The 22,586-nt window shown below is 40.1% G+C and overlaps 1 protein-coding gene across 1 annotated transcript in view; it reads left to right on the top strand.

The window, feature by feature from the left end:
* The first annotated feature begins 246 nt into the window (after positions 1–246).
* Positions 247–22,586, top strand: part of LOC124552233 (pre-mRNA-processing factor 40 homolog B) — a 177,493-nt gene continuing 155,153 nt past the window's right edge. Inside the window, exon 1 of the mRNA XM_047126510.1 lies at positions 247–370. Within this exon, the coding sequence (XP_046982466.1) occupies positions 368–370 (3 nt within the window). The 5' untranslated portion in view covers positions 247–367. The remainder of the gene's footprint in view (positions 371–22,586) is intronic.

The raw sequence follows: 22,586 nt of genomic DNA, 5'->3' as shown, positions 1-22,586 counted from the left end.
GTTGTGCGCTAAACATTGGAAGTTTCAGGCGACTTTAGTTTTACATAGACCTGATATTTCTTTTTTTTCTTGAGTGTAAACATCACAGTGGCTCGTGGCTCTTAATAATTTTACTCGCATTGAGAAACTCAGGAGAACAACGATAAGCAACTGATGATATATTTGAAATCTCTGCCGGCATGTAACAAAACAATATCGGTACATTATAGCATTACACTCTATGAGTTATAAGGCATCTCTGAACTTACAAGCGGCGGTCTTAATAGTATCTTTGTGTTTGCGTCTCGTATGGTGGTAAAATGTGCGTTAGTGGAATGAAGTTTATTTTGAAGAGTTGCTGACGAATACCGTCGTACTTAATACATAAATGGTGAGTAATTTTTACGAGTAATCTGGTTAGCAAGGAACTGCCATTATTTACTTCCCTTTATTTTGTTTATGTGTGGCCCGGATGTCGTAGGTTTGTAAACTCATGAAATCAATCGTGTGTTGTGTAAATAAATATTTGTGCTTCCAGTCCATATTATGACAGAAAAATTCCATTAATGTTCACAGAGGAGCACTTTGTGACACACAGTTTCTTAGTTTGTTTTCTAATATGCTGAGTATTATTGCCTGTCAGGCTAAGGTAGTTTCTGGGGAAGCTGCATATTTATGACATGTTGAGTGCCAAGCGACGACGATGGGTTCAAGAATCGAATAAATTTTCCCTCTTGATGACTTTTCTGTGTATATGATGATGTATAAATGCTTGAATGATCCACTGTTGTTTATAGTTGGGGTGTGTTATTTTGTTCTACAGTTGTCTGGTTACATTCGGAAATAACAAATATTTGTGAAGCAATGCAAGATATGGTACTTGTAGAAAGATTAATGGAATGCTGCACTCAGTGTAAACTAGTGGCAGTGGGCTTAGGCTTTCCTGAATTGGGAAACCTTTCAAATTGACTATTCTCAGATTCTGATATAGTTCAATTGAGAAGTAAAAGCTACCTTGGAAATAACCTACAAAATCATAACTTTCGCGTTGTCATTTAATGTTTATGGCTTGTACTTATGTGCTAATCTCTATTTCCTGTACAATATGTTTTAGACTTTTCTGAACATCAGACCAAGTACAGTATGCTTGTGATTCTTCGTGGACAGTTACTTTGAATGTTTTAATTGGAATTGCATCAGAGAGTGCCGTACATGTGGTATGCTACCTATTTGGAAAAACCTTGCATAAAATTTAAATGATTTACATTGAAACTCAGTTATTGCTCCTGAATGCTTGATTTGATGAAACTTGATTGAAAAATGTTTACCCAAGACAAAGGAGAATTACGCCAATGTTGATGTTAAGCAGTTACTTGAAGATAATTACAATCAGAGTGGTTATGCACTTTTGGTACTTCCCCTAACAGCGTTTTGCTAATGATTTACATATAAGATGAGAGGTAAAACGCCCATATATAATGAGAGATAAACCCACGGTATTGTGGCTTCTGGCTTATTGGCGCAATTTTGTGAGTGACATGAAAATTTTCTGCACTAATTACTTTCCGAAGCTGTTGAGTTTATGGAAAAATTGTCAAACATGTTGTGATTGGAATTTTCGAGCACTGTGCATTGTTCAGATAGTGCCAATGGACAAATTATTGTAATAAAGGCTCTCTAATTCAGAAATGATGTTTTTGTGGACAGTGATTTTTGAAATCATGATTTCTTATCTAGCAAGAGTTTTCAGATTGGTCTAACCTAATCTTTACCTGGTTGGAATACTGGAGTAGTTAAATGGTACATACTGAGAACGAAGTTTTGGATACAGCTATTATACTTTGACTAGCGACATTAGTACCAGCACTAATTTTAGAAATGTAGATCGTGGTGACAGACTGATGTGTAGCATAGGCAAAGCTGTTTAGAGGTAGTAGCGGGGTTGTGAAATGGCAAAGTGGACAAACGTGCCATAAAAACAAGTTTAATTTTAAATGAAGATTATATTGATCCGCAGGGAATTGACAGAGATCTTGATACAGGTGGGGCTGGGGTGACAACATTCTCAGTTGTAATATTGGTTGCCAGTATGTAAATATAATGGAAAATAATGTTGGAGCTCTACAGTGTATGTAGTTTCAGTGAAGTAAGATACATGAATTAAATAAAGTCTGAAAGCTATAGAAGTCCTACCATTGTATGCAAGCGGAAACATTACTAAATAAATAAGGAACATATTGGTATTGAATTATCTGAAAATGGTTCACTGAGTAAGAGCTAAAGTAAAAAATCTAAAATTCCAGCATTCAGTCACTGTCAAATCTTGCAATTTCTTGTCACTTATTGCTTCTTAATCTACTAATACTGGATGTCTGCTCCATCCCATGTAGGAAAAGATATCCTCTACTGTACAACTACACTATTGATAACAGTTTGCTGGAACATTGTCTACTGTAGAACAAAATTGCAGTAACTATCCAGAACAATCTTAAGTGGAACGATTATATAAAACAAATAATAAGGAAAGCAGATGCCAGACAGAGACTCATACAAAGAATCTTAAGGAAATGTAACTCATCCACGAAGAAAGTGGCTTACAGGACACTTGTTTGACTGATCCTTGAGCATTTTTCATCTCTCTGAGACCCTTATACAGTAGGGCTGATAAAAAGAGACAGGGAATCTCAATGAAGAGCAATGTGTTTGGTCACGGTATCATTTAGCTGGTACAAAAGTGTGACAGAGATGTTTACTATGGAAATTTCGAAAGAGTACTTTCCAGAAAGAGTTGGACAACATTCACGAAATGACTATGATGAAAAATATGAAGAAATTAGTGCTAATGCAGAGGCTTACCAACAATCATTTTTGCCTTTGCGCCATTCTGCATCTACATATACACCTATTCTTTGCAAACTATCAAGAGGTGCATGACAAATGGTATGTCCCATTGTACCAGTTATCAGGGTTTCTTCCTGTTCCATTCACAAATGGAGTATGAGAAGAATGGTTGTTTGAGTGCCTCTGTGTGTGTGTGTGTGTGTGTGTGTGTGTGTGTGTGTGTGTGTGTGTGTGTGTGTGTGCGCGCGCACAGTAATTATTCTAATCTTAACCTCACGATCCCTATGTGAGCGGTATGTGGGGAATGGTAGTATATTCCTAGAGTCATCGTATAAAGCCGGTTCTTGAAACTTTGTTAATAGACTTTCACACGATAGTTTACGTCTATCTGCATCTGCATAGATACTCCACGAGCCACTGTATGGTGCATGCCACTATCAATCATTTACTTTCCTGTTTCACTCTCAAGTAGAGTGAGAGAAAAATGACTGCCTGCCACCGTATGAGCCATAATTTCTCATATCTTATTTTAGTGGTCCTTATGTGCAATCTATGTTGGCGGCAGTAGAATCATTTGGCAGTCAACTTCAAATGCTGATTCTCTAAATTTTCTCATTAGTGTTTCTGATAAAGAATGTTGCTTTCCCTCCAGGAATTCACATTTGAGTTCCCAAAGCATCTCCGTAACACTTAAGTTGTTCGAACAAATCTAGCTGCCTGCCTCTGAACTGCATTGATATCTTCCTTCAATCCGTCCTGGTACGGATTCCAAACATTCACGCAGTACTCAAGAATAGGTCGCACTAGCATCCTACATGTAATCTCCTTTACAGGTAAATAACTCATTCCTAAAATTCTCCCAATAAAGTGAACTCGACCATTCACCTTCCCTACCACAGTTCTCACATGCTCATTTCATCTCATATTGCTTTGCAGTGTTATTTCCAGATACTTAAACAACTTAACTGTGTCAAGCATAACACTAGCAATATTGTATCCGAACATTACAGGTTTGATCTTCCAACTCATTTGCTCATTCATATTAACTTACATTTTTCCACATTTAGAGCTAGCTGCCATTCATCACATCAACTGTAAAGTTTGTCTAAGTCATCTTGTATCTTCCTACAGTCACTCAACCATCTTCAAGAGTCTGCCACTTTAGTTCCTTCAATATCTCTGTGACACACTTCTCTGTATACGTTCAGTATCCCTTATCAGTACTATTTGCAAGTGGAAAAGGGAAGGGGGATCAGTTAGTGGTGCCACAGGTACCTACCACCACACACAGTGAGATGGCTTGCGGAATATTGATGTAGGTGTCAATGTGTAGCTGTATTGAGGACTCATTGCCAGCTGTAAAATCAGAAATTGATACTGTTAAAACATTTGTCAAAAATAGGGATTTGGGTGAGATTATTCTGAAAGTCTTTTTTCTATTGACATTCAGCAGGGAAATACTGAATATATCGATACCTCCCGTCTTTGACCCATGATGTCATCAAAATGATAGGCACAAACCACTTACTGAAATACAGATCACACGAAACACACACTATAACAATAATTGTAGTTATTGTCCTGACATACTTGTATTCACCAATTCATAATCACTATCAGCTTTCCTAGACTTCAGACTCTGTTACACATGAATCTGTTACCACTATATGTTGGAGACATTCAAAAAGAAGGCTGCAAAATGGAAACTGCTGAAGGGATCACAATACCATTACCTATAGGACAAAGTAACCATCCTGTAAGAGTACTGACGCTTCAAACTCATCATTAGAGGGGTGTGGGTACACACTCACATGGCAGCGGAGCGACTACGTGAACACACGACCATCCACTGCTCTCATTAGTGTTGAAAACAGAGAGGTGGTGGTTTCAAAAGAAGAGCAAAGGGCCACATTGTGTTTCCTTACAGTGGAAGGAGTGTGGGGAATGAAAATTAATCGAAGAATGGCAAAAGTGTAGGGAGAGCACTAAATGTCTGTTGCTAACCATGACTCCGGGACAGTGATATCAGTATAATATGCTGGTCTTCAATGATGAGGGCATCCAGCTGCCAGGTAGTGGTATCAGAAATGTGGTGTGACATTTCAGATCGTGCTTCATTGGCCAATGACATCTATCCTTCTTTGAGTCACTTCTGCCACACATTGACTCTTGTAGCTTATACACTTGTGCCAGTCATTGATGAATGTCCATTCCCTACACTCATTCCTCTATCAAGAAATATACTATATCCCTTAGCTCTTCTTTTCAAATGTCCAGTTCTCTGTTTTCAGCATTATGGAATGCACTCGACAGTCAATGTGTGCATTTGCTCACTTTTGTAATCACATGGCTGTGCATCAATGTCCCACTAAAGCTGTATTTGTGACCTCAGTACTCTTATAGGGATCACACCTCCCTCTGTAAGCAATGACATTATGATCCCTTTGGCAGTTTTCTTTCTAGCTTTTCTTTTTTACATTCCATGTATGTTTGTATACATTTGATTTCACCTGCCATTTTATTAAAGTTGCTGGTCAAATTTGATGTCCGGTATCAGTATGTTAAGTTACACATTCAATGAAAGTAAAATTCTGGTTACCAATCTGACAAGAAAATGTTTGAAGTTTTGCTTTTACATAGTCAACAGAAGGGTCAGGGACAGTGATCATTCAACACTGATAGTTGTCCGTAAGGGAGGGGACACTTTGCCCGTCCTATCCCAGTCTGGAGTACTTCTAGAAATGATTTCCAGTGGTTCCACCAAACTGCTCGTTAAGTTATTTTTACCATTACCTAGCTTGTGACGTGACCCATATCAAAACTTGTATCAGAACTAGCAATTTCAGAGTCTTACCCTCCCTCCCCTCTTTCTCATCCCCTTATTCTATGGATGCCTATGCCAGCACTGAAAGGGAACATGATGGACAAAAGGCCATGAGCTTATTCTCCCAAAATTGCTTCACTGCTAAAGATTGTAATTAAGTTAATCCTTTCAATCATTGCCTAAATGCCGAGATAACAGGTACTAAGATAAGTGATTATGGCATAGAAAATAAAATAAATTTGTTCAACAGAGGAATGGCAACTAGGTCTGTTTAAATACTTGTACAGTTACAAATAGACTATGCAAAAGCACTTGCTCTGCTTCTGACAGCAGTTTATCATAGATTTCTGGAGCAACGAAGGATACTTAGTGAATTATCATCAATCTGTTGCCCAGTGCAAACCCCCAAGCGAATGGAAAAAGGTACAGGCAACTTCTTTTACATAAGAAGAGAAAAAGAATTACACACCTATAGCCTTGATATTGGTTTCCAGTAGATTTCGTGAGGATATTCTAAGGTTGAACATAATAAATTTCCTTCTGACAGAAAATCTTCTTTCCACAAAAGGGCAAGGATTAGAAAGCATTGCTGATATGAAACTCAGCTTGCCCTTTTCTCACGTGATATCCTGTGAACCATGGATGAAGAGCGTTAGACTCATTTCATATCCATAGATTTCCAGAAAGTGTTTGACACTCTGCCCCACTACAGACTGTTCATGAAGGTCCAATCATATGGGATAGATATGTGAGTGGCTCAAATGCTTTTTGAGCAATAGAACCGAGTATGTTGTTCTGGATGGGTAGTGTTTATTAGAGACAAGTATATTGTCAGAAGAGCCCAGGGAAGAGTCATAGGACTACTCTGGTTGCCCATGTACGTAAGTGATCTGACGGATAGGATGAGCAGCAATCTGCAACTGTTTGCTGGCGATGCTGTGATATACAGCAAGATGTCACCATTGAGTGACTGTAGGAGGATGAAGAATGGCTTGGATTTAGGTGTGGCAGCTTGCTGTATAAATGCAGAAAAATGTAAGTTAATGGAGATGAGTAGGAAAACAATCCTGTAATGTTCGACTACAGCATTGGTGGTGTATTGCTTGACACAGTCACGTTGATTAAATGCCTACACATAATGTTGCAAAGGTATATGAAACAGATCATCCGAGTAATGTTAGTAATAGGGAAGATGAACTGTCAGCTTCTCAGTTTTAGGAGAATTGAAGGAAAGTATAATTAATCTGTGGAACAGACTGCTATAGAACACTAGTGTGACCCTTTCTTGAATACTGTTAGGGAGCCCCATTAGGTTGGATTCAAGGATGACGTAGAAGCAATTCAGAGGCTAGATTTATTACTGCTAGTTTCGATCAGCACATAAGTATTACTTAGATGTTTTGTGGACTCAAATGGGAATCCCGTGAGGAAAGAAGACTTTCATTCCATTAAATGCTGAACATTGAGAACATCAGACAACTGTCATTTAAGCGTGACTAGAACGATTCTACTGTCACTGATGTAAGAACCATGACGACAGGATAAGAGAAATTTGGGCTCATGTGGAGGCTTACAGGCAGTCATTTTTCCCTTATTCTGTGTGCAAGTGGAACGGGAAAGTAAATGACAATACTAAAGAGCATCGAAAGCGGCAGCTGAGAGGGATAGGTCAGTTTCCCCACTCCTTGTCTTCCATCCATTTCTAAGTGCCAGTGAGAAGCCTTTGGTGTAGTCCGGCTTAGTCTGTGACTCTAAGCTCACAGTATTGCTACAGTGCCATTTCCACCATGGGTGCCATCCAGGTAGTGCCGTTAACAGGGTTTAAGTGGCAGCACTGCATTTGTACAGAAACCAGACAGCTGTTTTGAGTCGAGAGGCTTGAAAGTGAAGCAGTGACTGAAAAGAAAGTGAGACAGAATTGTAACGTATCCACGATGTTGTTCATTTGTACATTGAGGGAGTAGTAAAGGAAACTGAAGAAAAGAAATACTTCAAGTAGGATTTAAAGTTCAGGAAGAAGAAATAAAAACTTTGAGGTTTGCCGATAGCATTGTAATTCTGTCAAGTTGGTAAAGGACTTAGAAGAGCAGGTGAATGGAATGGTCAGTCTCTAGAAAGGAAGATTTAGAATTAACATTAACCCTTTGGTAGGCGCGCTTTTCATACTTCCATGAGTGGGTGCATTGCGGCGTTTACACCGCAATTAGTATTAAATTTTTAACCTAAGGGAAAAAAATCTTTATATAATTGCTAGTTGCATTTTATTGGAGAAAACATAACGTAACATTACATGGCTCTATAAAAATAATCTTTTATTTATTTGTTGCCTTCACAATTGTCTATTATTGTCATTGTAATTTGTAACAAGTCTATATCCTTTATTGCCTTCATGGTTCTTTTAATTATATCACATAACTGCACTGAATCACATGAAAAGAAAGTAACAAGGAAACACATTATGAAATGGAGCATTCATAAACTCCCACTCCTGTTTATGATTGTGAATAAATTAGTCAACTTCCATCTGCAGCTCACTTTCACATCGCACACATTTTGTATCTACGACACTATGTTTATTGCATACATTTTTCTTGCATTTCATACATACTGTTGTGGTTGCGTTGTTTTTACACCTGCCACATACGTAGCAAATTCTAGGTTTTGTTGGCTTCTTGGCCTCCTCTTCTTCGTGCCTATACTTGGTGAAGAAGGCGTGAATATGGTTGGGAAGTCTCTCAAGTAACGCTCATTGATTAAAATGTTCTTCCATTAGGTCCAGAGCAAGATGTTTCAAAAAAATTCGTCTTCTTTCTTTATTATCAGGATTGTTGAATTTGAAAATAATGTTTGCATTTATCCCAACAATATCTAGATGTCTGTAGAAAAGTGCAAGTGGCCATCGTCGGGTTATTCTGGAAGTACTGTAGGATGAGCACATCTGATCTACAGCGCGTACTCCTCATTTGGTAACATTGTAGTCCAAATTCACTTTCGATTTTTTACTCCCTTGATCTATTTAATTTGTGCTGTGCATTGTCGATAAAAAAATCACAGCTTTGTTCTTTTTAGAAACAGTCTTGACCATACAAAAATCGTCGTGAAAACCGAAGAGACATGACTGGACTTCTTGAGTTTTTTTTTTGCTTGGAATTCTTGAGGTACTTCCTTCCCCTTTTTTTCCCCATGGTTCCCAAGAAAGTCAAACCTTTGCCGAGGAGATTTTCAGCCAGAGGGTAGCTACTGTAGTAATTGTCAGTTGTGAGATTTCTGTTTGTTTTCTCAGTTGGTGTCACAAAACTTTGCACAATGTCTTCAGCTTGTTAGACTTCAGGTAGGGGTCCTGGCATCTGCTTGCCACAGTAAATTTCAAAGTGCAGGGTGTAAAATCACACAAAGCATAAATCTTAATCCCATACTTTGCAGGCTTATTAGGGATATACTGTACAAATCCGCAGCGTCCTCTGGAAGGATGCAACATTTCGTCAATAATGACAAACTTGCTGGCATTGTAGTGAGCAAGGCAGTTGTTGACAAACTCTTGATGGAAGTCCTGAATACGTGCTAGTTTGTCGCTTTGTTTCCTTTCATACTGAGTACCCAGGTCGTCAAACCTAAGAATTCGAAGCAGAAAGCGAAAGTGCTTATAGCTGAAGAGAGCTCGTAAAATCATCATTCCTGTACCAACTGCATCCCAGAGTTTACAGCAATTCGTGTGTCCTTCTTTACACGTATTAGATATAATGCACCTAAAAGAGGCTTTATCTGTGGTTTTGTGGTGTCTCTGCAGTCTCATTCTCTTGAATACTGAACTTCAGCTCTTACTATTACGGATGTATCGGTTTGTATTTTCCACAGTGTTGTCAATCATCCCATCAGTAATAAATAGGTAAAATGCATCAATTTCTTTTTCTGTAATTTCAGCACTTGCTTTTGGACCTGGCCTGCCCTCGGCCTTGGTTTTAGAAGAAGAAGGAAGTGTTTCACGTATCCAGATAGTTTCTTTATCTTTTCCTACATAAAATCAGTAATCATCTGTTTGTTTTTTCTCCTCTTCAACCAGATGGTCATCTGTTTCCTCTGTTGATTGTTCAGAGTCACTGCTGTGGTTTTCTTCTTCAATAACTTCCCCTTCTGACTCAGATTCACATGAATCTGACAATTCTCGCAATACTTTCTCGTAGTCTTCAGGACATACAATTATACGGTGAATGTCAAATCCCTTCTTTTTCTCCATTTCCACGCTTTTATGAGACCTAATGAAATTCATGTTTTTATAAAAGTAATATATTGTAGCAAATCAATATCTGAGATTTTAAAAAGTAATGAAAATTGCATATGGGAACTTTGATTTGAATTGAATGTCTATTATATACTAATATAAAAGAAAGATTGCCTTGAGGCGAAAGAAAAACACAAGTATAGAAAATACTTAAATCACAAGGCACGTAGCGGCAAACACCTCGCAAACGCAACACTTACGTGTCAAACAACAATTGCAATTAAATTGCTGAAAGCATGAATCGTGCAAATGTAATAAGTGGTGACATATGTTGAGAATAACAAATACGAATCTGGACTTGGACGCAACTGTAACGCTATCAGTGATACTAACAGAAAACTAAATCTTGCGGCTAACTGCAGCAGGTGCGCCCACCGGAGGGTTAATAAAAGCAAAACAAGGAAGAGTGAATGTAGTAGAATTAAATCAAGTTGTGCTGAGGAAATTAGATTAGGAAATCAGCCACAAAAAGTAGTAGAGTTTTCTGTTTGAGTAACAAAATAACTGATGATACCCAAACTAAAGAGGATATTAAATGTAGACTGGCATTGGCAAGAAACTTGTTTCTGAAGAAGAGAAATTTGTTGATCTCAGACATAGATGTAAGCATTAGGAAGTATTTTCTGAATGTATCGAGAGATTGTTATTAAAATGCAGCTACTCACAGAGATTCAGAGTGGGCTATAATTATCGTATGGCAGCAAAACTTGGTAGATATTATAATGTGGAACTGATTTATGTAGGAAAAAAAATTGTTCCAATTTTGACCATCAGGTGCAAATCTGGCTCTGTACAGCATCCTGTCATCATCTCTTGCCAGATTTGCACCCAGTGGCCAAACTTGGAACTAATTTTTTTCCAGTGTAAATCAGTTCTGCACTAACACATTAGAATATCTACCAAGTTTTGGTGTCATTCAATAATTGCGGCTTACACTGGGCGTCTGTGAGTAGTTTCACTTTAATTATAACTGCCCAGTATGGAGTATGAACAGCAACAGGTGCATCAAGTATGGTACTGAAACATGCTTGATAAACATTTTAGACGAGAAGTGAATAGGGGCTTTGAAATGCGCCACTACAGAAGAATGCTGAATATTAGATGGATGGATTGTGTAACTATTGAGGAGGTACTGAATAGAATTGAAGAGAGAAGAAATTCATGGCACATTCTGACTAAAATAAGGGGTCAGTTGATAGGACACATTCTGAGACATCAAGGGATCAATTTGGTATTGGAGGGAAGTGTGCAGGGTAAAAAGGGATGACAACAGTAAACAGATACAGAAGGATGTAGCTTGCAATAGTTATTTGGAAATGAAGAGGCTTGCACAGGACAGAGTAGCATGGTGACTTGCGTCGGACCAGACTGGAGACGATGACGATGGCTACTACTACTACTACTACTACTACTGCACTTTACTTGTGCTGGTGCAGGTCTTGCACCTCAAGTATTCACGTATGTCCGTAATGCACAGAAGTGTATGTTCGCAAAGAGAACAGTGGTTTTCATGGGGTTGTGCTGCATCTGCGAATGAAGATGACTGAGTTTCAATATACACAGAACCAAACAAGAAACATGAATTTCTTCATGACAAAGACAATTCCAGAATACATGAAATATTATTGGGATCTCTGACTGCAAGAGCAAAGGCCTGTGGTGTTCAACTACAAACCGTGCAGAGAATAATTGCTGAAACACAGGCAATGGAAATCTGTGCTCAAGAAATGAAGTTTCAATCTCTGTGAAAAGATATTAGTGGTAGAAGAACAGTCACAAGTTAGGTTTTTAAGGAAGACATTGTTCATTGTACTGCCATAATTTTATAACACTGGTGAGTATCGTACAAGGCAAAAGGTAGGAGATGTTTTGAACAACAAGGTAGCTTGCACAAGGGGCCACTGTTTGAGTGGGTGAATTCTGATGTTATTGGGTTGTAGGAACAAAAAAATGCAACAATGAAAGATGTGTTCTAATCAGGAGCGCCAATATTGAAGCAGATTGGGCTACTTTTATGCAATAATGTGTAACATCAGGAAAGGAAATCGTGTCACCTAATTTTTATCTTGATGAGACCTGGCTCAATCAGAATCACACCAAAAAGCACATCTGGCAGGACTCGAATTGCAGCAGTGGGTTGAAAGTGGCACAAATCAAAAGAAACTGCAGGACTGTCTGAACATGGCTTTTTCAGAAGTGCAAAGCTAATATTTGCATACTGAAATCCAATGATTATCATGAAGCAATGAGTAGTGACGTATTTAAACACTTGGTTTTATTTTTTATTATGTGGTTTAGAAGAGGGTTGTGTAATAGTCATGGAAAATGCCTGTTATCAATCGAGAAAAAAGGAGGAAGTTCCCAATTCACGTACAGGGAAGGAAGGGAATGCACAGTGGGTAAAGAGAAAAGATTTCAGGTCACCATACAAAAGTGTCGATGTTGGAAGAATTCATGTGCCACAAGCATCTTTATAATAAAAATGAAATTAACGGTTTAGCAACAGAAATGGACCACAGGTTGTTTGTCTGGCTCATCATCACTGCTAATACAACACTATAGAAACTGTGTTGGCCCTACTGAAAAGGAAGGTTGCATCCACAAAACTGCACATTCAGAATTAAAGAAGTGCAGAAATTAATTTGGGGAAGCAATTGATGATGTCACGATGCAAGACTGGGTTAAGTGCATACACCACTCTGAAATTCTGCAAGAAAACTCCTTTCTGAAGGAAGACATTTGAGAAGAGTTCGTTGAAAACACTGTCATTGCTTCTGATGACTCGTCGGACTGTGGGTCTTCAGAACAGGGCAGTTAAAGAGCAGTAAATAGCATTAAATGTTGTGCTTTCTGTTCCATTCTCTTCGCAAAGCTGTGAACGCTGTCGCCTCTCGCAGTTCTCTTTTGCTGTTGTCTTTCCTTCCCAACCTCCTCTCCCCTCCCCCACCCATTCTAGAAATGTATACCTAGTAGAATGCCTACCATTGCTGGTATGTTTACCAGTTTTGCTTGTGCGGAGTAGCAGACCCATGTCTTCTGCTTTGTACTGAGGTTAAAACTAATGTGAGAGTTTAGAGATGCTTAAATCTTTACTTTGTTAAAACCAAAGTAGCTTTGTAATTTAAGAGGTGAGCTATAATGATATATTTAGCTTTAGTTAGCTGTAATATACTTCTAAAAAACATAATACATCAATTTGGAAGGTTGAGTGGCTACAGTTTCACGAAAGTATTTACAAAGTATTTTCTTGGCGTATGGTTTTGATGCCATAACAGATTGCTTGAGATAAGTCAATGTCCCCTGCCTATTCTAAAATAATTATTACAGTGTGCTATTTGCCAATTTTGGGTATCATATTTTCAAATGAGGAGCATACAGATAGCATTGTGTAATGGCATAGTTTGACGGGATCGGCTCAATATGCGTGGGTCAGAGGCTTCCAGCTTATGGCAGCCGCCAAGGTGTGTAGTGAGAGTGCGAGTAGGAGGAAGCATGTAGAAAAGGTGGAGAGAATTCCTGCCTTCTATGCTTAACCCATCCAGCCAACACGTTTGTACTGCCTACTATAGTAGTGATATCCTCAGCACCACCATATTGTGGCCTGTGGAGTATGTGTGTGGATGTAGGTTTGATAAAGATGCAGCTCATTCACAGTTTTCAACAAGGGAATGGAGGAAAGATGCACACAAATACAGTCTTTCTGAATTTGTGGAATATACTTTATGGTCATCTGTTACGAACTTTTTGAAAAACAAAAATCTCCTCTCGAGAAATCGATGGAGGTCTTGTAAAACGTGGTCCGCAGTACTAGTCCTCACAGCGCACAGATCGATGCAGTTTTCTTCGACTTCTGGAAAGCATTTGCTTCAGTTTTGCACTGTTGCCTGGGCAACATTGTATGAGTTACTAACATCTCCATAGTTTTCATACTACATAATATTGCAGTCTGCATTTATTGGTTGTGCTACGCAGGGCATGACATACAGATGTGTAGTGTGTGGCAGAGCTCCTCTGTTGAGGATACCAGAGTGTACACTGTTGCTGCCCCCCACCCCATCCCCTCCCCTCCCTCACTGTTTCTTGGGCCAGGTAAATGATTTGCTGTGGCAGCTAGTACAGAGACATTGTTGTTTAGGTGTTAGTACTTTAGGAATGTTTGTTTGTGATGTGGTAATTGTAACTCGCTGAAATGATTTAAAATGTCATTGTTCCTATGTGTCTGCTCTTTGGATAAAATTTGTCAGTATTTGCGAACTTCTACAGCATGGTCATTATCAAGTATTGTATATGTATGATAGTTCATATGTACGTGAATAGGAGAGCATAAATGCAGTAATATATGGTGTGTCCCAGGAGGAATGATCAGTATTCAGGGATATAACAGGACCAATTGTTCAGAAAAAAAACCTCAGGTAAACATGGGCTCTAAAATGCATACCTTAAGAGATACAAACATTTCTTCAGTAAAAGACATGGGTTTCACGGTAGTGAGGATGAACAAGTGCTTTTGCGAAAGAGGACTGTATCGTAACCATTAAGCTATGCAACCATTCTGTATAATGTTATTTTTTTAAAAGCTGTAGAACATCATGGAAATTTTCAAAATTTATTTTCATTGATTATTCACATATGAGGACCCACCAGAGTGAATGGCTGCAAGTTATGCTACTTGGAATTTTAACCTGTTCCATGGTATAGATGGTGTCAAAGAATCGATCCCACCACTGAGGTTCTCTCCTTGAGATGAGTGATGAAGTTGGTCGCAGATCTCCAGTGAGACTTCCTGTCTAAACAGATAAAATAGTGTCTCTGACGACACTGGTGGAACCGGAGGTCTTATTTCGTGTACTGCAGTTGTCCTCATTCTATTTTTCTTTCACCGCTTGCTTTTTGTTATGTTGCGAGGTATAAATTAAGAGGAGACAGGATGAGGGAGCGACCATTCCCCCCTTCCCCCACCCACCCTGCTCGCTCTCACCGGAGGTGGATCCCTTTCATCCTGGAGCAAGTGACCTGTCTTGCTTTTTAATTTTCTCGAGCAAATTTTTCTTTCGAAAAAACTACTTGCTTATTGTTATGTCATCCTTTTCCTAATTATATTAAATTAAGTGAATACAGAGAAGATCAACAAAGATGTGATGACACAAAAACTGTGTACAGAAAACCACTGCTGTATGATTACACTATTCACGACAAAACTCTGGAAATGGTAACTACTGTAAAATACATAGGAGTAATTTATAGTGGAAATACCACAAAAACAAACAGTAGAAAAACCGAGTGCTAGGTTAAGGTTCATATAAATAGTCTTGAGGAAGTGTAATTGATTGCAAAACACTTGTTTGACCTATTCTCAAGTATTGCTCACCAGATTGCCATAATGGATTAGTAGATAAAATATACAGAACCCAATGAAGACTAGTGTGTTTATCACAAGATCATTGAGTTGACACAAGAGTTATGGAGATACTCAATAAACTACACTCCTGGAAATGGAAAAAAGAACACATTGACACCGGTGTGTCAGACCCACCATACTTGCTCCGGACACTGCGAGAGGGCTGTACAAGCAATGATCACACGCACGGCACAGCGGACACACCAGGAACCGCGGTGTTGGCCGTCGAATGGCGCTAGCTGCGCAGCATTTGTGCACCGCCACCGTCAGTGTCAGCCAGTTTGCCGTGGCATACGGAGCTCCATCGCAGTCTTTAACACTGGTAGCATGCCGCGACAGCGTGGACGTGAACCGTATGTGCAGTTGACGGACTTTGAGCGAGGACGTATAGTGGGCACGCGGGAGGCCGGGTGAACGTACCGCCGAATTGCTCAACATGTGGGGCGTGAGGTCTCCACAGTACACCGATGTTGTCGCCAGTGGTCGGCGGAAGGTGCACGTGCCCGTCGACCTGGGACTGGACCGCAGCGACGCACGGATGCACGCCAAGACCGTAGGATCCTATGCAGTGCCGTAGGGGACCGCACCGCCACTTCCCAGCAAATTAGGGACACTGTTGCTCCTGGGGTATCGGCGAGGACCATTCGCAACCGTCTCCATGAAGCTGGGCTACGGTCCCGCACACCATTAGGCCGTCTTCTGCTCACGCCCCAACATCGTGCAGCCCGCCTCCAGTGGTGTCGCGACAGGCGTGAATGGAGGGACAAATGGAGACGTGTTGTCTTCAGCGATGAGAGTCGCTTCTGCCTTGGTGCCAATGATGGTCGTATGCGTGTTTGGCGCCGTGCAGGTGGGCGCCACAATCAGGACTGCATACGACCGAGGCACACAGGGCCAACACCCGGCATCATGGTGTGGGGAGCGATCTCCTACACTGGCCGTACACCACTGGTGATCGTCGAGGGGACACTGAATAGTGCACGGTACATCCAAACCGTCATCGAACCCATCGTTCTACCATTCCTAGACCGGCAAGGGAACTTGCTGTTCCAACAGGACAATGCACGTCCGCATGTATCCCGTGCCACCCAACGTGCTCTAGAAGGTGTAAGTCAACTACCCTGGCCAGCAAGATCTCCGGATCTGTCCCCCATTGAGCATGTTTGGGACTGGATGAAGCGTCGTCTCACGCGGTCTGCACGTCCAGCACGAACGCTGGTCCAACTGAGGCGCCAGGTGGAAATGGCATGGCAAGCCATTCCACAGGACTACATCCAGCATCTCTATGATCGTCTCCATGGGAGAATAGCAGCCTGCATTGCTGCGAAAGGTGGATATACACTGTACTAGCGCCGACATTGTGCATGCTCTGTTGCCTGTGTCTATGTGCCTGTGGTTCTGTCAGTGTGATCATGTGATGTATCTGACCCCAGGAATGTGTCAATAAAGTTTCCCCTTCCTGGGACAATGAATTCACGGTGTTCTTATTTCAATTTCCAGGAGTGTATAATGGCAGACTCTGTAACAGAAATGTTGTGGGCCTCAGAGAGGTCTACTACTGAAATTCTGGGAGAGAACATTCTGGGAACAGTGGTAACACAAAACTTCCTACCAAATACATCTCACAAAGTGCCCATTACGGAAAACTCTGAGAAAGTAGAGCTAATGTGTAGAGTTACTGACAATCGTTCTTCCCGTGCACCATTCTGGAAAGGGAAAGGGAAAGGGAATACATAGTGGTAACCCTCTGCTACACATCATAAGGTGGGCCGCTGAGTATAGGGGTGGATATAGGCATAAAATGATATAATTGAAATTTCTTCAGAAATGCTTAATCTACAATGTATTTAAAGTCATGGCAAATAATATTTTATGTTGTTACATTCCACTGAATTCATTGCTATTTTTTCAAATTGAGAAGTGATCAGAACAGTAGAATAATTTAATTATTAATTATGAACGAGGTAACAAGCATACATGGAATTTGTTTCAATCTCCGTCAAAATACTGTCCTTGGCTAGCAACACAATTATCCCAATGTTGAATCCATGACTGGAAGCTTCTTCTGGAAGGATGTTCGACTGCTCTCTTGTTCCCCTGTCAATGTCAGGAATGATGTCAAATTTTTTTTCTTTAAGCATGGTTTTAATTTTTGGAAAGGGCCAGAAGTCACATGGTGCTAAATCTGATGAGTAAGGCAGATATGGACAGGCAGGAGTACTTTTTCCAGCCAAAAAGTCATGAATGAAAGTGAGCTATGGCATGGCATGTTGTCAAGATGGAGAAGGAAGCTATTGGGCCATTTTTCTGGTCTGTTTTTCATATATGCTTTCACATACATCACAGTACACTCCCCTAAAATTCGGTGTTTACAGTTGTTCCCCTTGGAACAAACTCTGATCACACTATGCCCTCAATATCAGAAAAAACATTTAGCATGACTTTGATATTTGATTTTGCCTTTTTAGGCCGAGGAAATTCACTGGGTTTCCTCTGGGAACTCCATCCACAGATACACAATTTTCCTTCTGTCCATCACTTGTAGGTCTGGGAACAAATTTTGCACTCATCTCACTTTCAGATTATTGGCTAAAATGCTTTGCATGGACCCAAATGAGATCCTAAGTTCTTCAGTAAACTCTTCAATAGTTATTTGCCTGTTTGAACGAACTATTTTGTCATTTTCTGCATGTTTTGTTCTGTTTTTGACATTAATGGATGTCCTGAATGTTGCTCATATCATACAGACTAATTTCCACTTTTAAATCGCTCATACCAGTTGTAAACAGTCTTCAGAGTTACAGAATTTTTGTCATACACAAATTTCAATGTTTCATGAGCTTCTTTGGCACTGTTTTGCAACTCGGAACAGAACTTAATGTTCACACATTGTTCAAAACCCATGATGCACGACAGGCATAACCTCATGCTAGAATCTCTGGACACTGACTGACAAGCCAAAATGTGTTCCAACTTGCTGCTGCCTGTCTCAGTATATCAGGCTATCAGACAAATTAATCAAATGATTGTAGTGCCAGTAGTTGCTGCTAAAAGGTTCATTCACCGTAGTTTTTGACCACACACCTCATATTCCTGTTCAGTATAGTGAATCTAATTCCAATGAAATATACAGCCATGTGACAGGATAAGCTGTAGTCTTCCACCAGATTTGTTCCCCTGTGGTTGCCGTTCCCACATCCACCGGGCAAAATTCTCTGACAGTAGTGTTCGAAAGTTGTAGAAATGAATATCACACTTGGAGACGTGTACAGATAGCTGCTCGTGGAAAGCAGGACATCCAGGATGTGGCAAATTTTCGTTTACCATAACATATTCTTACTTTTACTACTGGTAATTTACTCCAGTTGTAGCATTTGTTAATTTCTTTTTGTCTTCATGCCATGCTTCTGTTTCCAGTTTCATCTCTCATTTCATTCTGTTTATGACCTGCATCTTATTGTGCGTGCTCTGGAATTTGAAACTTGGCTGTGAAACGTGGCTGAGTATGTCAATGGACAGGCCAGACTACAGATTGGAGGTCTCAGGTTGGATCACTGTTTAGGCCTAAGGTTTTTTTTTGTCTATCTCTTTATTGCCTCCTTTATCTCTTAACATCGTTTGTTAGTTTGGAAGTTTCATATTGCAGGACAGTTCAGAGTCCTCATTAAACTAGACCTGCTCCTGTAACAGGCTGGGTAAGTTCAGAGGCCAAGGAAAGGCAGCAGAACACCACATCTCTGATAGGACCGTGCCTAATAATGCATTGTGGTGTTTGATCTAACCTTTGAACTAATATAATGACAGCATTGTGACTGAAGAGCAGCTACTTGTGCTAATTAATAAAATGAAGCTAACTGATTAAAAGGACCGTATACCTCTTTCACTGGGCAGTGCTCTGCAGATTGATTCAGATGTATGCGTAGATATCTGTCTGGAGTTTACACTAACTTAAGGGGTATTGTATAACTGTAATTAAGAAAAATCCTGTTGGTTTTGTAGTTAAGAAAAATCCTGTTGAGCTATTCCAAAATTACGGCTGCCAAGTGATTCTGTACGAACCCCAAGGCAGTAGTGTAGTGTAGTGTAGTGTAGTGTAGTGTAGTGTGGGGTGGTGTGACATTTGGACGACTCCTGGACAGTGTGCCCCCCTCTAGACCTTTCCACGCATTATGGTCTTAAGCTTCCCAAAGCCATGTTACTCTTGCACTTTTTTAAAATCTCATATACCCATCATATATTAGATCTTTAATGAATGGCATCATCAAATTACCAAAAGCTGTTATAATGAATATTTGTTTAGGCCTACAGACAACTAAGTTTTGATTAACCAACCATCTTTGTCACAGGCTAACACTACATCAGGTTTAAGGAAGATCCTTGTGTGTGAAATACTTAATTGTTTTATACCTCAGTCAAACTAACAAAGTGATTGACAGTTGAGCCCAGGAGGGAGTGACATTTCTAGTTTACATTTGTTGGCACTCGGTGTGACTGCAGCAGCAGATGTGGGTTTCTGTTCTGGATATGCAACACTCATTGTCCACTAACACGTAGTATTCGATTTGGGAAGCAGAATGTTAACAATTTTAGCACTTTCCTGCACCCTTTCACAGATAGATTAGGGCATTCTATCACATAAAATGAACATGCTGCGCAGACAAACTGTGCAGACAATGAAAATCAATCACAATTGTTACATTTCCAAGTGCAAATGTTGCCTGCAACAAACTATGGCAACTGGCACGCAAGGAAACAGAGTGCTATGACAAAAGTTAACAGAATAGAAGGCATGACAGATCATTTGCAGATTAACTGTTGCCGTGGTAGCTGACCTGTAAACAAGTAACTGTCAGTCACTTTGTTATTCTGATCTGGGTATAGTTGTGGAATTTGTCACATACACGTGTGTCAGTTATGTTGTGCATTTTCTATCAATCGGTGAGTGCAATTATCTACAATCCACAACAGTGTTAGGGATACTGTGAGACCAAAGTTGTCATAAACTAAAAGGTCAATGTGTAATGCTGCATAGCAGAAAGGACACCCAGGTAATAGAGTGCTGTATGATGAGAAAGTAGCCATCCATCATAAGTGGAAAGTTCATAGATCTGTCATCCACCTAGTGGCTCTTTACATCTCAGAATGTTGTGCAGTGACAATTAAATAAGAGCAAGAACCGGGCAACGCAAAAATGAAAACATTATGCTGTCACAAGGCTGGTCCACATGAAACGTATGTGGAAGGGAGTGGATGGGAGTGACAGCAGTCACCAACAAATTGAGACACACTTGCCTTAAGAGGTACGGGCACATCACTGTACGTTGTAACCTGGGTGGACATTGACCCTGTGGTTGTCCCGAGAACTGATGTTCAGACAGAGCCGAGTGAGGGGTATATTGAGCGTGCACTCAACATTAAGTTGTGTTGGAAAACGACCGAGTATACGGACTCTGCATCAATAAGCGACATGTGCTAGGAAAGAAGGCGTGGCTCCTGGCCTTTAGTGGGGCCTCAGTCGGGCAGTAAGTCTCTCTTACTTTGAAACTCCACATTGGCCTTCTTGCATACTTTGACTAGCAGCTCTCTTTCGTGTGGCATCAAGAATGAATCTTTCACTCAGTCTCAGACCGAATGTTCTTGCAAATGTCACAACAAGTGAACTAATCTCTGCAAGCCATATTTTTTTGTGTGGCAGTAGGTATTTCTGGTATTACTATATCCTGTCCCGTTTGTGAGTGGTGCACAGAGTGATTGACTGTCAGCAAGTCTGAATTCCTGATTTTCCTCTTCGAGAGTATTTTGTGAATTGTATGACGTGTGACTCTTTTTAAAAAATCATCTAAGGGTTTTAACTATAAACCATTCCATAATGCTCAATGCTGCACTTGTAGAGTCTTGCCGCTGGAATTAGGCAAACACCTGTCAGACTGCTAAAAGGACCTGTGAGTAAATACACCACTCTTCTTTGGATCTTTTCTATTAATTTTATACCCACACAGACAGAAGTGCTCAAAGAATTGATCAAATGAGGGTTTTGTAAGCTACAAATATTATGGATGATTTTTATTTTATTTTTTCGTTACAACTATTAGAATATCTTGGCATAGTATCTGATTTTCCAACAGTTGGGGTTAAACGATTAAACAAGCCTGGATGCTTATGCCAATTAATGTACAATATGTTACATGTAGAGTACAGTAGTTATGCAGAGATGAAGAGGCTTGCTGCATCAAACCAGTCTTCGGACTGAAAACCACAACATTTGTTTACGTTGAGGGTCAGCTGCAAGTTCCTGAACTAATCAATTGTCTGCAGGTCTCCCTGGATTTCATTACTATTTTGTGGCATTGTGCCTTTCCTATTTAATACAAGAGCTTCATCTCCAAACTGCCTCATGAATCTCCTGACACTTCTTACCAAATTGTGAACAATAATGCCCCTGCAATTCAGTGCGGTAATCCTGAAATTACATATACAACCCCTGATTTCGTCCTGTAGAGAATGACACGTTACTCTCTGTCTGCTAGGAAGTTGTGAAAGCAGTCACAAAGCTAGACAGGTCTGCAAAACTCAGACTCGACTCCAGGCTGTCACCTTTCACAGAAAAGTTCTTCTTGACTGAACTACCATAGTGTGACTTGTCGCGTGATCCTCACTTTGTAGCAGAACCATCCCATAACTTTGTTTTGGATCTTGGCTGTAGAGGGAAGATGTGAGTTGGGCCACAGGGTGTGCCTGGATAGATCAGTCATAAGCATTGCTCATGAAATGGAAGGGTCTGTGTTTGAAACCTGGTGTCTAAAAAAGGTAAAGCTGTCATTGGCTGGAAGACTGGTTTACACACCACAGTGCCTTACACTTGGCTTCGTCCTGTTAAAAGTGTCCAACCACGAGTCAAGTTGTTTTTTTGGGGGGGTGGGGGGGGGGGGGGGGGTGGGGGGGTGGAATGTCTGTTTTCTTACTTTTTCCTTCCACCATTTCTCCTAAATGTAGTTGGCATACACACTCACTTTAACCACACTTGCCTAGAATTTAATAATAATAATAATAATAATAACAGTAATAGTAACATATGGGATGACTCATAAAAAATTGCCAATATTCAGTGATGGGACGGAATGATAATATGAAGCAAAAAACTTCATATAGACACATTTCCTATTCTGAATGGTTTCCGGAATAGAGTAAATTTAATGCAATTTGTTATTTATTTACTGTATTATTCAGTTTACCGACATTGTCTACAGTGTACGACAGGAATGTAG

Source organism: Schistocerca americana, chromosome 10 (genome assembly GCF_021461395.2).
Source record: "Schistocerca americana isolate TAMUIC-IGC-003095 chromosome 10, iqSchAmer2.1, whole genome shotgun sequence".
Classification (NCBI taxonomy): domain Eukaryota; kingdom Metazoa; phylum Arthropoda; class Insecta; order Orthoptera; family Acrididae; genus Schistocerca; species Schistocerca americana.
This window is presented reverse-complemented; position numbering and strand designations above follow the sequence as displayed.